Source organism: Bos indicus, chromosome 18 (genome assembly GCF_029378745.1).
Source record: "Bos indicus isolate NIAB-ARS_2022 breed Sahiwal x Tharparkar chromosome 18, NIAB-ARS_B.indTharparkar_mat_pri_1.0, whole genome shotgun sequence".
Taxonomy (NCBI): domain Eukaryota; kingdom Metazoa; phylum Chordata; class Mammalia; order Artiodactyla; family Bovidae; genus Bos; species Bos indicus.
In genome coordinates, this window is record NC_091777.1 from 10,131,800 (window position 1) to 10,145,700 (window position 13,901).

The following is a 13,901-nucleotide window of genomic DNA, read 5'->3' on the forward strand; positions in this document are numbered from 1 at the left end:
ATTTTTAATGGTTGGCACAGGAAATCCCCTGAAAGCAGATGTGGGCTCTGTAAACCCCTTAAGGGTTTACATGATAAAAAATAGGCTTTTGCTGAATATCACTTGATGGAATCATTCATTATGATGTCTTTGGCTGACATGACAGAACCGAAACTCTGTTTTATCAAACCTGGGATTGACACATGAGATGTATAAGACCATTTTATGTGCATTCTGCACCTATCAAATCTACAAAGCCTCTGGAGGTGAAATCCACTGCTGGGATAATCAGTCATGGTTAGGAACATGCCCAGAACCTTGCAGAAGCTCTCTGGATGTCGATGCTGACTCCAGGCCAAACATGAAACACAGGATATGGTTCCGAGCATTCAGGAACCAAGAGGGTAGACAGAATGAAGGCTGGAGGATGTATTATCAGTCAAGGATCTGTCCCTGTGTGGGTGGCACTGAGCATATGTTAATGAAACCTTGATTGACTAGAAGCTTTGAGTAACGAGGGTGTTGGGAGAAACCAAAGGAATTGTTTTCTGTTTCTCTCACTTGAGAATCCATAGAGTCTCTGGACTAAAGTCCTTTGAGTTCTTTCCAAGGAAGTTGGAACCCAGTGGGATACTGAAGATGCAAAAAGCAATTAAGTGATGTGCTGTATCCTGGGGAGAGTCCATCTGATGTTTCTGAACTAAGTGCTATTTCATCTGTTAGAAAGGCATGGTTTTCCACGCCCTAGCAAAGACGCCGCAAATCAACCACTATGCAGGCCCTTCATGCAAAATGGAGCAATTGAATTGTTTGACTAATTGAGCTATGCGTATGTGGATAGATGGTACAGTCTTAAGAGAGAGTAAGCAATGTACAATCTACTTTTTTTTTTTTTTTTTAACCAGCATACTGCTGAAATAAAGCCATGCTCTTCTGTGGGCAAGCATAGGTTGCTAGAAGTAGATCCAGGCACTTCTGACTCTGGGAGGAACACAGCCCCCAAGATGACTGACCCCACACTACTACTGGTCATCACACACCCTCACACACGTGTACAAGCAGAGTCTGGCCACCAACTCTGAGAGGCCTGAAACTTATATGTAGACCAGTTTGCAAGTCTCTACAAAATGTGAATAATGTATCTAGGACCATTTACCCATGTCAGATGTGAGTGCATGGATCACTGACTCACCCCAGAACACTTACAAGAATAGCACAAATTCCATATTGAGTTTGTACCTATCTACATGAGTAGGACTGCTCTATATTTTACAGTAAGTTTAAATCTATCTACATTTTTATATTTTCCTGGGATCATGATACAGCTTAATTTGCTTCCTCACACATTTCTAGATGGTAAGAAATCTATGCCTTTTCCATCCCGGAGAACCACATTCAAAAGAAAGAAATAGAAAAACATAAAATCAGGGTCAGGAGGATTAAGCCCCTTAATTCACACGTGCCACGCTTCCCATTTCAGTTGCAGTTTTGTCTCCCAGCTAAAGTTTGTCTCTTCGTGACATTTGCATTAAGCCCAGAGGACATTTTGAGTGGAAACGTGCTGAAAGCATAATTGAAACGCTGAGTGGTGCCATTCATCTAATTTGCATTTTTCCCCCAGGTGGGGAGTTTTCACTTCCGCCTTTCTTCTCCTGGGGTGTTCACAGAGTATCACAAAGAATGATGTTGCACAATTGATTCCAATAAATCCGCATGTACAGTGTATTATATGTATAATTTTTTTCCCTGGTAGCTATTTTAAATGCCATAGTGATAAACTATGTAAGGAAGTTCTTTGTAGGTGCAGAATAGTACGGATAGCTCCTTTTTCCCCTCACATAGAGGTTTTCAATATTTGTTCACAAGTTTAATTGTTTATTATCATTTTTCCTTTCAATTATCCTCATGGTGTTATTCTGAGCTTAGGAGGTTGTCTATATAGAAACATCTATTTTTTACAAAACAGACATAAACCATTCCATTTCATCCTTAATATGTTCCTTGAACTCTGCACCCTGAAGCATGCACTGGTTTGGTCTCTGAGAATCACTGACGTCTTGATTGTGTCAACAAGGTTCATAATGTAAGACAATGATGCAGGGCTGGTGCTATCAATTGTGCCCTTTAATAGGAAATTTAAGGTGAGATTGCAGTCAATGGGGAAGTGGGGTCTGTTTCCTTCAGGAGGAAGAAGAAACAAAGAGTGTGGTGCCCTATGTTTCTTTTGATTAAGTATTAAATTGCGATTGTTGGTTTGGTCTAGATTGTCCCTTCTCTGAGGTTTGTGTCCTTCTCAAGACCTCATTATTTATGTTATATATATTCTTATGTTATATATATTATATTATTTTATATAATATATTACATTATTATTGTTAGGTAGTGAGAACAGGAAACAGGAGTCCAAAATGGCAGCCCGTGAAAATAGAACAAAGGAAGGTCCAAGGACCTGAGTGAGGACCTCAGGTAGAACAAACAGCATCCTGGCCAGCCTAATTTACATAGGGCAGGCCCAGGGGAGGAACAAAGCATACAAAAAAAGGAGACAAACGGCCGGGGGTCTCTCTCCTGTGCACGCGGTATATTCACTCTTTCTCTCTCTCTTTCTCTTCTTTTCATGTCTTTGGGTTGTCATGCCCTCACTCTTGAGGGGAGAAGGCAATGGCACCCCACTCCAGTATTCTTGCCTGGAAAATCCCATGGGCGGAGGAGCCTGGTGGGCTGCAGTCCATGGGGTCGCTAAGAGTCAGATATAACTGAGCGACTTCACTTTCTCTCTTCACTTTCATGCCCTGGAGAAGGAAATGGCAACCCACTCCAGTGTTCTTGCCTGGAGAATCCCAGGGACGGGGGAGCCTGGTGGGCTGCCGTCTATGGGGTCGCACAGGGTCGGACACAACTAAAGTGACTTAGCAGAAGCAGCACCTCTTGAGGATGTATTTTCATGTTATTTTATAAATAAAACTGAGCTGTAACACAGAGCTGTAACACTGGTCTATCCAAGAGCTGTAACACGGTCTGTCTGAGAGCTGTGACACACCAAGGGCTTTCACGTCTATGACTTCAAATTTTTATTGAGACGAGACGGAACCGAGGAGAATACACTCATCTGACATTATAATATATATAATATATTTTATATGGGTTATATATATTATATTATTATTTTATAAATATTATTTCAAATATCAGAAGCCCTCCTAGAATATATAAGATAATCATATTGGGTTCATTTAGGATTTTCCATAAAATATTACAGAAAAAACATGAACAAACTTTTCAGCCAACCCCATATAATTATATCAGAGCCTTCCTAGATTACAAACCTGAGTATGGTGGACCTAAGCATGTATTTGTTTAAATGAGAGAAGAATTTAGCCCAAGCCAGCAGTTCTGGAGCATGGAACACATGTCATTAGTACATACAAGGACTGATGTATGTTTTTACTTGCCTCCTTAAATTTAATATTTTTAGAAAAATATGTTTGGCAGATTCATCATGTACTATAAAGATTATCTTTAAATAATTGTATAAATAAAAATGTGAGTCGATTAAAAGAAAAATATTAAGGGACTAGCAGACCAGGTATGAAAGCATGGCTAGATTGTGAATCTGGAAGCTGAGTGATTGAAGGAAAGAACACATTCGCTTAGGCAGATGACCTAGACTAACTGGCCTTAACCTCATTCAGACTCTCTAAGTCTCAGCTTCCAGAGGGAAAAAAAAGTATTCACCCCAGATAGATAATGTGAGGATTCATTGCGATCACGAATGTAAACATTTCAGCAGAGTGTCGTTCTTTTAGGAAAAAAGAATACCTTAGACAACTTTGTGGAGTCTGCTGTGGGCAGACACTGTAATTTCACTCCTTTGAAGTTGTTTTCCCTTCATGATCTCTCAAGTGAGATAGGTAGAGCTTTGCCAAGAAAAGTGGGAGGATTCAAAAATGGGCAAGGTTGGATCAGAATCATCTGTCTCATTGCTTTAGCCTCAGCAGAAATATCTGTAGTAACCATCTCCATGGTAACCACATGGGCTAGAGCACCAGTACCTGACTGGACAGAGGCAGAAGGACCCAGGAGGCAGTCAGAAAAGCAGCTAGAAGAAGGAAGCTGTGTAGAAAAGGAAACAGAACTCCTTCAATGCCCAGAATTACAGGAAAATTGATGATAGTAATTCTTATTCATGGAGCATCGTAATAGAGCACTGCCACCTGCTGAAACCCCTAGCACTCTCATGGACGTTGCTGCCCGCCATAACCCCCAACACTTTACCAGAAAACAGTTACCACAAGACCATTAAACAGTCACTCAGCCATTGGTCGGTGCAGCAGTGGGCTCCTCCCCCTGAATAACTGTGCACAGCGGCCATTAGTAGGACATTCATCCAACAGTCCTCAGACTGGTGGTCCTCAGATGGAGAGCGAGGTCAGAGGCAGAACTGGCCTGGCCTGGGTGAGTTGGGGGCTCGGAACAAGTTGGGGACTGTGTCCTGTGGGCCTCCAGAGTCCTCACCAGGGCCACCCACTGGCCAGGTCCAGGCCTTGAGGTGGTGGTGACCCTCTCCCCGATCCCCACCTCAGTGATTTAATGGCAGCAGCCTCCAGGACTGGCCCCCACTGGGTGGCCTGAGGAGCTTGAGGCCAGCTGGGTCCTGGGCACCTGGCTCCCTCAGCAATGGTGGCTTGCGGGTCTGGGGACCTGGCCCTGAGGGAGCCACCAGTTCAGGGAGCTTCTTCAGCCAGGCCTGGGCGCTGGCAGGAAGACCCAGATGGGTGCTGGGCAAACACTCTGGGGCAGGGTAACTAGTGCCTGCAGGGACCCCCTCTTCTCAGCCAGGCCTGGACCTCCGAGAGTGAAAGTTGTGCTGAGGGACCTAGCCCGTACTTATCAGAACAGAGAATAGCATTTGTTTGGTGGGAGTTTAGAGGAATGTTGTTACCTGACCGTGACCTGACGGTTCAAGAACAAAGGATCTGACACCAAGAAGTTTGCAACAACCATCCATGCCCCTTCCTCACCTTTCCTATAAAAGGGCTTTGCAGAGAGCTTTTGGGCAGTTTGGGGTTTTTAAGGAAGGCATGATCCACCTGTCTCCTTGCAGGGCCCTGCAGGAAACCTTTCTCTGCTCTACACTGATATTTTGGTATTGTTTGGCCTCACAATACCAAGGCCAACACCAAGGAAGGTATTGTCAGGCACAAAAATTTGTGTTTCAGTAATAGCACCAGGGTCTGTCTGAATTGCTTTAAGTGTTATTATCTTGTTTAATGCTTACCAGAAGAATTGTAGTACCTATGAGGGGAGGTACTATTATTTGTTCTGTTACAGAGTCCAAGTTCACTCTACTCACCACATGACAGCTCAGTAAGTCTACAGACACACTGTTCTGGCAAAAAATACGACTTTATTCAAAAAGCCTGCAGACAGACAATGACAGACTAATGTCTCAGAATAAAACCATCTTGTCTGGGTCTGGGTGCCAGGTTCTTCTATAGAATGGGGGGTTGGGGGACTGAGAAAGCAAACTAAAAAGGCATGTACCTTGCATATACCTCCTGGAATGGCGAGCCTGGGGAGGGGATGTGCTAATTTCTTACTTCCTATAGCCATCCGCAGATAGACAAGGTCCTGCAAAAAGCATTTTGGTTTAACATTCAGGCAGAGGGGCAGGGTTCCCCATGGCAGGCCATTATGTATGGACAGTATCCTTTTAGTGAAGGAAAGCAACAAGAAGCAAAGGTTAAAGTAAAAGAAATGGAGCCATAATTGGCTTTCCCTGTAACAGTTCCACTTTATAGATGAAGACATTGAGGTTCAAGGGACAAGTCATTTGCCCACGATCTCAGGGCCACTACAAATGAACCAGGATTGGAAAGGGGCTTAGACGCCTACTCTTAAAACTGCCCCTTCACAGGACACGGGAATAAGAGTTCCTGGCATGCTAGGTCCCCAACCCTGTCTCTGTGCCAGGAATCGCTGGGAAATGTGGAAACCTGGCATCTTGACAAGCAGTCCATTGTCCAGGGTCCTAGTGCTTGACCCTGGCTGCATTAGATTCATCTGGGAAATCTTAAAGAGATACCAGTGCCTGGACCCCAGTCCTGCTCTGCCATAACCTCGGTTGGGAGTTGGGGCAGGTATTGCTTTTTTTTTTTTTTTTTTTAATTCTCTAGAAAACCCCACTCCAGTACTCTTGCCTGGAAAATCCCATGGACGGAGGAGCCTGGTAGGCTGCAGTCCATGGGGTCGCGAAGAGTCGGACATGACTGAGCAACTTCACTTTCACTTTTCACTTTCATGCATTGGAGAAGGCAATGGCACCCCACTCCAGTGTTCTTGCCTGGAGAATCCCAGGGACGGGGGAGCCTGGTGGGCTGCCGTCTATGGGGTTGCACAGAGTCAGACACGACTGAAGCGACTTAGCAGCAGCAGCAGCAGCAGATTATTCCCATAGCCTTGAAAAATGCCCCCAGTCTAAAGCACTCATTCCTGGACTGGTAAAAGGTGTCTAAAATATACAAGACCCAATCATGCAACCCTAGTTACCTGATACCACAAGTTGGGAAGAGAGCGAGGATATATCGAGGGCCTATGATATGCCGGGTCCTAAATGCAGGTCTGTCTCTCAGGATGTCTTCACCTGGTGCCTCTGATGACCTGGAGGGGTTGGTTAGAGGCCTGAGGGGGTCAGGATGGGGCAGCAGCTCCTTTCCCTCTCGTTAACCCATTTCTGGGAAATGGATATGCTGGGAGCTTGAAATGTAGATCCAGACTGATCAGCCTGAGAACAGGTGTCTGCCTTTTCTGAGTGTGTGGTCTTGAGCATGTCAGTCAGTCTCTGCAAGGCTCAGTCTTGCCTCCCATGCTATGGAAATGATGTGTGTAGACTGTGCATTCTCAGTGGGGCTCTATGTCACCAAAGGGGTGACACGGGTTCTTGGGAGAAAGACAAGCAATTGTACTTTGTGTGTGTGTGTAGAGTACAGATATACATGCGGTAAATAAACAGATATACAACAGCTCTATGACCCTGACAATGCATGAGAGTGGTGATGATTAGGCAACAATACCTAAAAACACTTCTGTTGTTGGGGGAGATAATAAAAATAAACCTGGGAAATGCTGCCGTAACTTAGAGTGGTTGTGAGACTGGAAGGAGAGACTGAATGTATAGTCCTTATAATAGAGCCTGCCACTCAGATGCCATCAATAAATGCTGTCATAACTGTCCTTTGTCAAAACTTCATTCAACACTCACACACAGATCCCAACCATACTTAGCAGCTATGCAAAGCTTTATAGGGATTCTGAGGGAAGAAAAGGCGCCACCCCTGACTTCACCAAAGAGCTAAGTGAAAGTTGAACAAAGTAGGCTAAATGCTGTCATGAATGGTTGTTCATAGAGCCTGGGGAAGTAAGGGGAGGCCGTGGCTGAGTCCTTCATTTCCTACCTGTCTCCACTGCTGGGCTCAACCTAGATGAGAAGTGACAAGGGACCCTCCGTCTCAGTTCCCAGCCTTGTCTGCAGTATCTTCTGCTCCCAGTGTGGAAGCAGGGAAGAGGTTCTCTTTGGGCATTAAAAGGCTTAGCACCTGCCTGGGACAGGGGAGGTGATTAAGGAACTCTTCACTGAGTGGAGTCCTTCACATAGTCAAAGCCATGAGGCCACAAGAGGGTGCAGTGGCTGAGGCTCAGCACTCGTGGATCTGGGGTGCAGAGTGGTAAGTCATATTTAAGGGTCAAAGACAGCTCCAGCATTAAACTTCCCAGCCTACTCACACTCCTTCTGTTTCTGTTCATTTGTTTTGTTTTTGCCAGTGACCTTCAGTGACTGCAAGGGAAATGACAAGCTGCACTATGAGGTCTCAAGCCCATACTTCAGGGTGAACACCGACGGCAGCTTAGTCGCCCTGAGGAACATAACTGCGGTGGGCAAGACTCTATTCGTCCACGCCCGGACTCCCCATGCAGAAGACATGGCGGAACTCGTGATTGTTGGAGGGAAAGACATCCAGGGCTCCTTGCAGGTAATGTAGCCACTTAGGATAAGTTGGTCCAAGAAGGAACACTGAGACTTGTGTGTCTTGTGTGGAAAATGGGTCTTTGGCTTATTATTGGTCAAGAGTCTTTTTGTTGTTTGCAAATGATAGAAACCTAAGTCAAAAAGAAAAAAAAAAAAAAAACAACAACAAAAACCAGCGTGGCTAGGGGAACTGATTGGGTCATGTGACAGAGACCTCAGGGATAGCTTTGCCTGCTAGCATGGCTGTGCATCCATGCCCAAGTGATGACTTTAGCTTTGGTCCTTCTCCGTTTGTGATTCCACTTTTCTTCTACTGACTTCGCTTGTAGACAGTCACAGCCCTTCCTGCTTCCTGGTGTGGTCTCAGCAGCTTCACGTCATCTTCCCAGTCTGAAGTCATCTCAAAGAGCATCCCTTCCTTTACTGCCACCCCAAGCTTGAAATCAAGTCTCACTGGCTCTCCTCAGAGCACGCTCCCATCCCTGATTCAGTTTCTATGACAATTGGATCCTGACGCTCTAGTTGGCTAAGCCTGAGGCACATGCCTTGTCCTGAAATCAGGATGAGTTCAGCCCCACCTAAAATACAAAGGCTGAGAGTGAAAGAGTTTGTTACTCAAATAAGGATGCTGTCATCTGAGAAAGGGAAATGGAGGTTGTGCAGGTGAGAACCACAGTCGCACACTAGAGTTGTATGGGAGGCAACCGTGGCGTATGGTGCTGCTCCTTTGCCATGTACTGGTGTCCACTCCCTTCTACATGCACCTGGAAGAAGATCTCTGCCCCCACACATGTGACTTTAGGAATGCCACAAACTGCTCTTCAGGCTTCCTGATTGTGTCATCCAGGGACACTTGGTTACTATGGATTTACTTACTTCTTCACCAGGAGCCCAGAGACTCTGTGGCTTTCTCAATTACAGAAAGGGAAGACGCACAGCAAGACCCTGGCAGAATAATTACAATAATAATGGTGTGTCCCCAGCTTGGTGCGACTGGACTAGCCTTTTCTCCTACCTGCTGCTGGCCTGCTCTTACCCACTTTATCAAAGCCTGTGATCCCCACTGCTTTTCTCCATCTGTCACACTCCCCGTAACCCTGCTTCATCTGTTAATTTTGTTCACTGGTGGAGTGAACACCAGTCCCACGGCTGGGGAGCAGAGACAGTACAAATGGCATCGTGAGTGCCGCTCTCCTGCCAACACTGTCTGGGTGATCTTGAAAGAGTCACATAACTTCCTTACCTGCAGATAAGAGGGGTTAAACAGTCTGCAACAGCAAGTAAGTGGCATGTGTGCTGCCCTACTCCACAATGATATACGTTGCAGACATTGCTAATCACCCTGCTTGACCCGAGTATCACTCTCAAGACAGTGCTTCTGAAAGCTACTATCCATTGATCACTTAGAGATGTTTCTAGGGCTGGAGTATATTTGCTGTCCCTGGACTGGAAAAACTGCATAATTCCTCTTCATATCTGTGAATCTGTGAGTTAAGCGTAGGTAGAAAGCTGAACGTGAATCCACAGCGTGCCACTGATGTTCTCAAAACAAAACGGGATCTTGGTGAACGCATACCAGCGTGGAAACCCACTGGCACCACAAAAGAGAGTTTATCTCTCACTTAACCACGGTCATTTTCACAGCAGCTCACTAACTCATGATATAAATGACTTCCGCATGCCTAGCAACACAGCTGCCAGGATGTGCAGTACAAAATGCTTCTTGGGAACAAGTAAATGGTACAGAGATTCACAGAAGGGGGTTTTGCATGTGGGATAGAATGAAGTTAGATGAACATTGTTCATTGTGATTGAGAGTTCATCTCTAAATCTAGAAAAAGACAGTGTCATATTTAGCTCCAAGCAGAGCAGACAGGATTTGAGACATTTTCTAGGACAAAACTTCACCTTGCTGGGCTTGGAGTCCTGGGATTATTACCAAGAGACTCAGCCATGAAGAGCTGGTCACTTGAGTCCCAGAAAGATCCCCTCTAGAAGCCCAGCTCCTTGGAGCCCTGGCCATCTCCTATTTGTCTCTGTCTGAACACACTGTCCACAAAGCTTGGTTGCTGTTGTTTGCTTCTTGTAAAGTACGGGGGAGGCTGCTGTGCCATTCAGTTTGCCAGCTCCAGCAGAATAGGCATTTATCTCCCACCTTCAGTAATTTTATGAAATTTGAAAATCAGCCTTGTGAAGTTGCCCAGATATATCCATAATATAAAGGTTCAAAAAAAAAAAAAAGAAAAACGTAAGAGATAAGGCTAGGAAAATAAAATAGCTAGCCATAGAATCCTTCTAAGGAAAGCACAGTCCTTAATAAATACCCAGTTAGTATTTTTGAAGCCCTACTGTGTGTGGTGCAGCAGGCCAGCTAGAGAAGGAAAGCAATGAGTTCAGGAGTCAGCCCAGCTCCTGCCTGGGGAGAGAAAGGGACCATGTGTGTTAATTAAGTACCAACAGGGAGGTGATGGTGATGGCTGCTCTGTGCCTTTAGAGAAGGGGGAGGAGGGCTGTGAGGCCAGCCAGTGCTTGCTTGGTGCTCACTGCATGCTGGCTGCTGCCCTCATGGGCCATAGATGCTGATTCATCTAATCCCCCCACCACCTTGGAGGCCCATGCTACTGGCCTCATTTTACAGGCTGGGGTAACTGAGGCACGAAGAGATGAGTGAGAACTTGTACTGCTTAGCGGGACTCTCATGAGTATGTGCGTCTCAGGGTCTGCTTTAATGTGCTACTTCTAACCCTCCCAACAGCCCTGTGAGGCTGCTAATGGTACCCCCCTTCCCACAGATGTGAGAACTTGGCCAATATCCCCTTGCTTGCAGTTGGCAGAAACAAGATTGAGACTCTGGCCTCTCCACCCATTCTCCTTCTGCCACTTTGCTCGCCAGCAAACTGTGCCACCTGGGTGGTTTCCCATGGGTCCAAAGACGAGGGCATGAATTAGAGCAGTATAGTAGCAATGGGGGGAAGACAACCGATGGAAGATGTGGTTTGAAGGAAAACAAAGCCAAGAACCAGCATCCCAGTGAGTCTAGATGTCTAGCCTAGGAGGATGGAGCTGGATTGCACCAGTCAGGGGAGGAATGCTTGGGAAAGGTGAATAGACCAGCTTGGATGTGTTGAGTTGGCAGCTCCTGGGTACATTTGGATAGGGCCAGGGTTGGATCTTCAGGTAAACACCTGGGGGGGAAATAGCAGAGTAGTAGGGCTTTGACTTTGGTGTCAAACTTAAGTGGGTTCAAATTTCTGCTCCATCACTTATGTTTACATGACTTTGGGCAAGCCACTCACTTCCCTGAACTTACACATTCTCATCTGTGAAGCAGGGATAAATAAGAATAGTCTCAATCGCAGGAGCGCTGCCTTGGGCACAGCATCAGAGAGCAGGTGACATGTCCCATCAGTGGCATTATTTTAGAACCTCTTGAGAAAGGATAAGGAATTGTGGACAAAACGTCCTTGCTGAGGCCATGACACAGCAATCAGATAGGGGTGGAAGGAGAAAGTGAGGCCAAAGAGGGAAACAAGGGCATTGGGGCACCCAGCACAACCGAGACAGGAGAGACGTCACAGTGGCTGGCTTCACATCACTGTGTCAGGGAAGGATGGATTCTCTAAGACAAACGCAGCCCCATTGAAGCCAAATTCAGCTGCAGTAACTGGAGCCCAACGATTCCTTAATAAAAGAATGTAAGAATGTGCATCTCTCGTCTTACCTGCTTCCTGTGATCCTGTTTCACAGGAAAGCCTATAGCCCAATCTGTGAAGTCTGATTGTTAATTGTGGTTTAGTTATAGATGTTCAAGCTATTGCTACATTGTTAAGGGATTGCCCAGAAGCTGGTGCCTGCCTGACCTGTCTAACATCATCTTAGATCTATGTGGGTGGAGGAGCAGTTTCATTTTGACAGCCAAAAGGGACAGTTAAGAAGGGGGCTGAGATAACCATATGTGCACAAAGGTGTTTCCTAGCGCATGGAATGTGACTATGAACTTGACTCACAAGCGTACATCTGGATGGAACTGTAGCTTGTCCACACAAAATCTGCTATTGCTTGCTGCCTAGCAGTGGTGAACATGAAGACAGCAGAGTGTTTCCTTCCATTTACTCACTTATTAAAAGTTCGTTATTTTTACCTTGAACATAGAGCTCCAAAGGTTTCCATGGAAAAACTTGTGTTTCATTCTTTTGCATCTTGGATGGAGTTGTCTTTACAGGCCGTGTAAATGGGATTCATCAACCTCATTTACACGTTGCAAGTCTGGGAGAAAAATGCCACTTATTTATTTATGTATTTCTAATTTAAGAGTTTGTAGCTTCCGGAACTGTAGATTATGGCACTGAATTCTGACATCAATTAAAAACTCAATAAAGTCAGGCTGGGAAACTTCACAGAGCTTGTAGGAATTTATTTTGAATTAAGTTCGGGAGCTAAAGAGACTGTACCTACCAACTTCATCTTAAAAAGTGAGTTTCATGCTCTAAGCATCTGTAGAATTTAGATTCCTGTGACCCAGACAGCTGGGTCTCATGAGCAAAGCAGGAAGCATGCTTGTAACAGATGGTGAGTTGTGGGGGCCACAGACTACAGGCTTGAATCAGGCTTCCCTGCCCCCAGCCTGGAGTATCAGTGCAAATCTAATCAGATTACTCTTCTGCTTAATGGGTCTTACTTCCCCTCAGGGTATCGGGCCTATGGGATGAATTCTGAAGTCTTTATATATGTGTGAAAAATGTCCTTCACAGTCTAGCTTGATCTCTACAGCCTTCCTGCAGGTCAGATTCCTTCTCGTTTTTAAGTGGCTCGATCTGCTGAAATGTTACTTCCTCTAAGAGCGCTCCCTGGTACCAAAGGAAGGTCTCCTCTGCTAGTCTCATTTCTAGCACCTGTTCCCTTCCTTCCTGGCCGTCTTCCTTCTTTAAGTATTTCAAGCCTGGCTCTCTGAGAAGACTGCAAGCTCGCTGAAGGCAGGAGTATAGTCTGTTTCCCTTCTGCCTCCCTGCCCACGCCCCCACTCCCTTCTTTCCTTGCTCACTTCCTGGAATGTCCACTGATCTGTCCTCAGCACCCAGCACAGTGTGGGCAGTAGTTGGTGTTCAGTAAATACCCTCTGAATAAACATATGAGTAGATTGAATCCCTCCCTTCATACCATTCCTTGCGTTGAAATCGGCCCTCACCTCCCAATACCAGATCACGTGTGGTTTCTTGAGCTGGCCGAGTTCTTCCTCCAGATCACGCTGGCCACTCCTCTGTCTAGGTTATGGCCTGCTAGCCATGGCCCCGGCTGCTCCATGGCCAGTACCAATCAGCAGGACTAACTCTTCTGAAACTTCTGAACCTGCCGAGATTTCCCTTCTTCAGGGACACCTCTCCGTCCCCCCGGCTAGTAAAGTGACTTTTCCTCCATGCCCTTCAGAGAGCCCTGCCTGCCTCTCCCCCATCATAGCATTAAACTCTAGCCGTCTCATTTATCTATGTTTGTTTTCACATCACTCCCGAGCTCCTGAACTCAGGGCCCTGGCTTCCACATGGGGAGGCTGGGAACCCTGCCCTAGAGCTGGAAGCCTTGTCATGGTTCCCAGTGCCAGGCTTGCATCTCTGCTCCAGGTCCCTCAGCTGTAGAATGGGCTTATAATAGTATCAACTTCATAGAACTGTCACGAGGATTAAATGAGTAAGTATATGCAAAGTATTTAGAACAATGCCAGGCACAAAGTAAGTGCCATGAAAAAACCTGTCATTCCTCCTCATCATATCATCAGAGTTAGACTGTAATGTATGCACAATGAATGAGCCAAGCAAAATCAGAAAACCCATTCCTTCCCCCGTTCCAGCGTGAGCAAATGCTATCACTTCTACAACCTGGAGAATTCAAGATGATAAATGAA

At 45.8% G+C, this 13,901-nt stretch overlaps 1 protein-coding gene across 1 annotated transcript in view; it reads left to right on the forward strand.

Moving 5' to 3' along the window:
• CDH13 (cadherin 13) overlaps positions 1-13,901 on the forward strand; it is a 1,011,953-nt gene that overhangs the window by 368,258 nt on the left and 629,794 nt on the right. Inside the window, exon 3 of the mRNA XM_019978955.2 lies at positions 7,801-8,009. Within this exon, the coding sequence (XP_019834514.1) occupies positions 7,801-8,009 (209 nt within the window). The remainder of the gene's footprint in view (positions 1-7,800; positions 8,010-13,901) is intronic.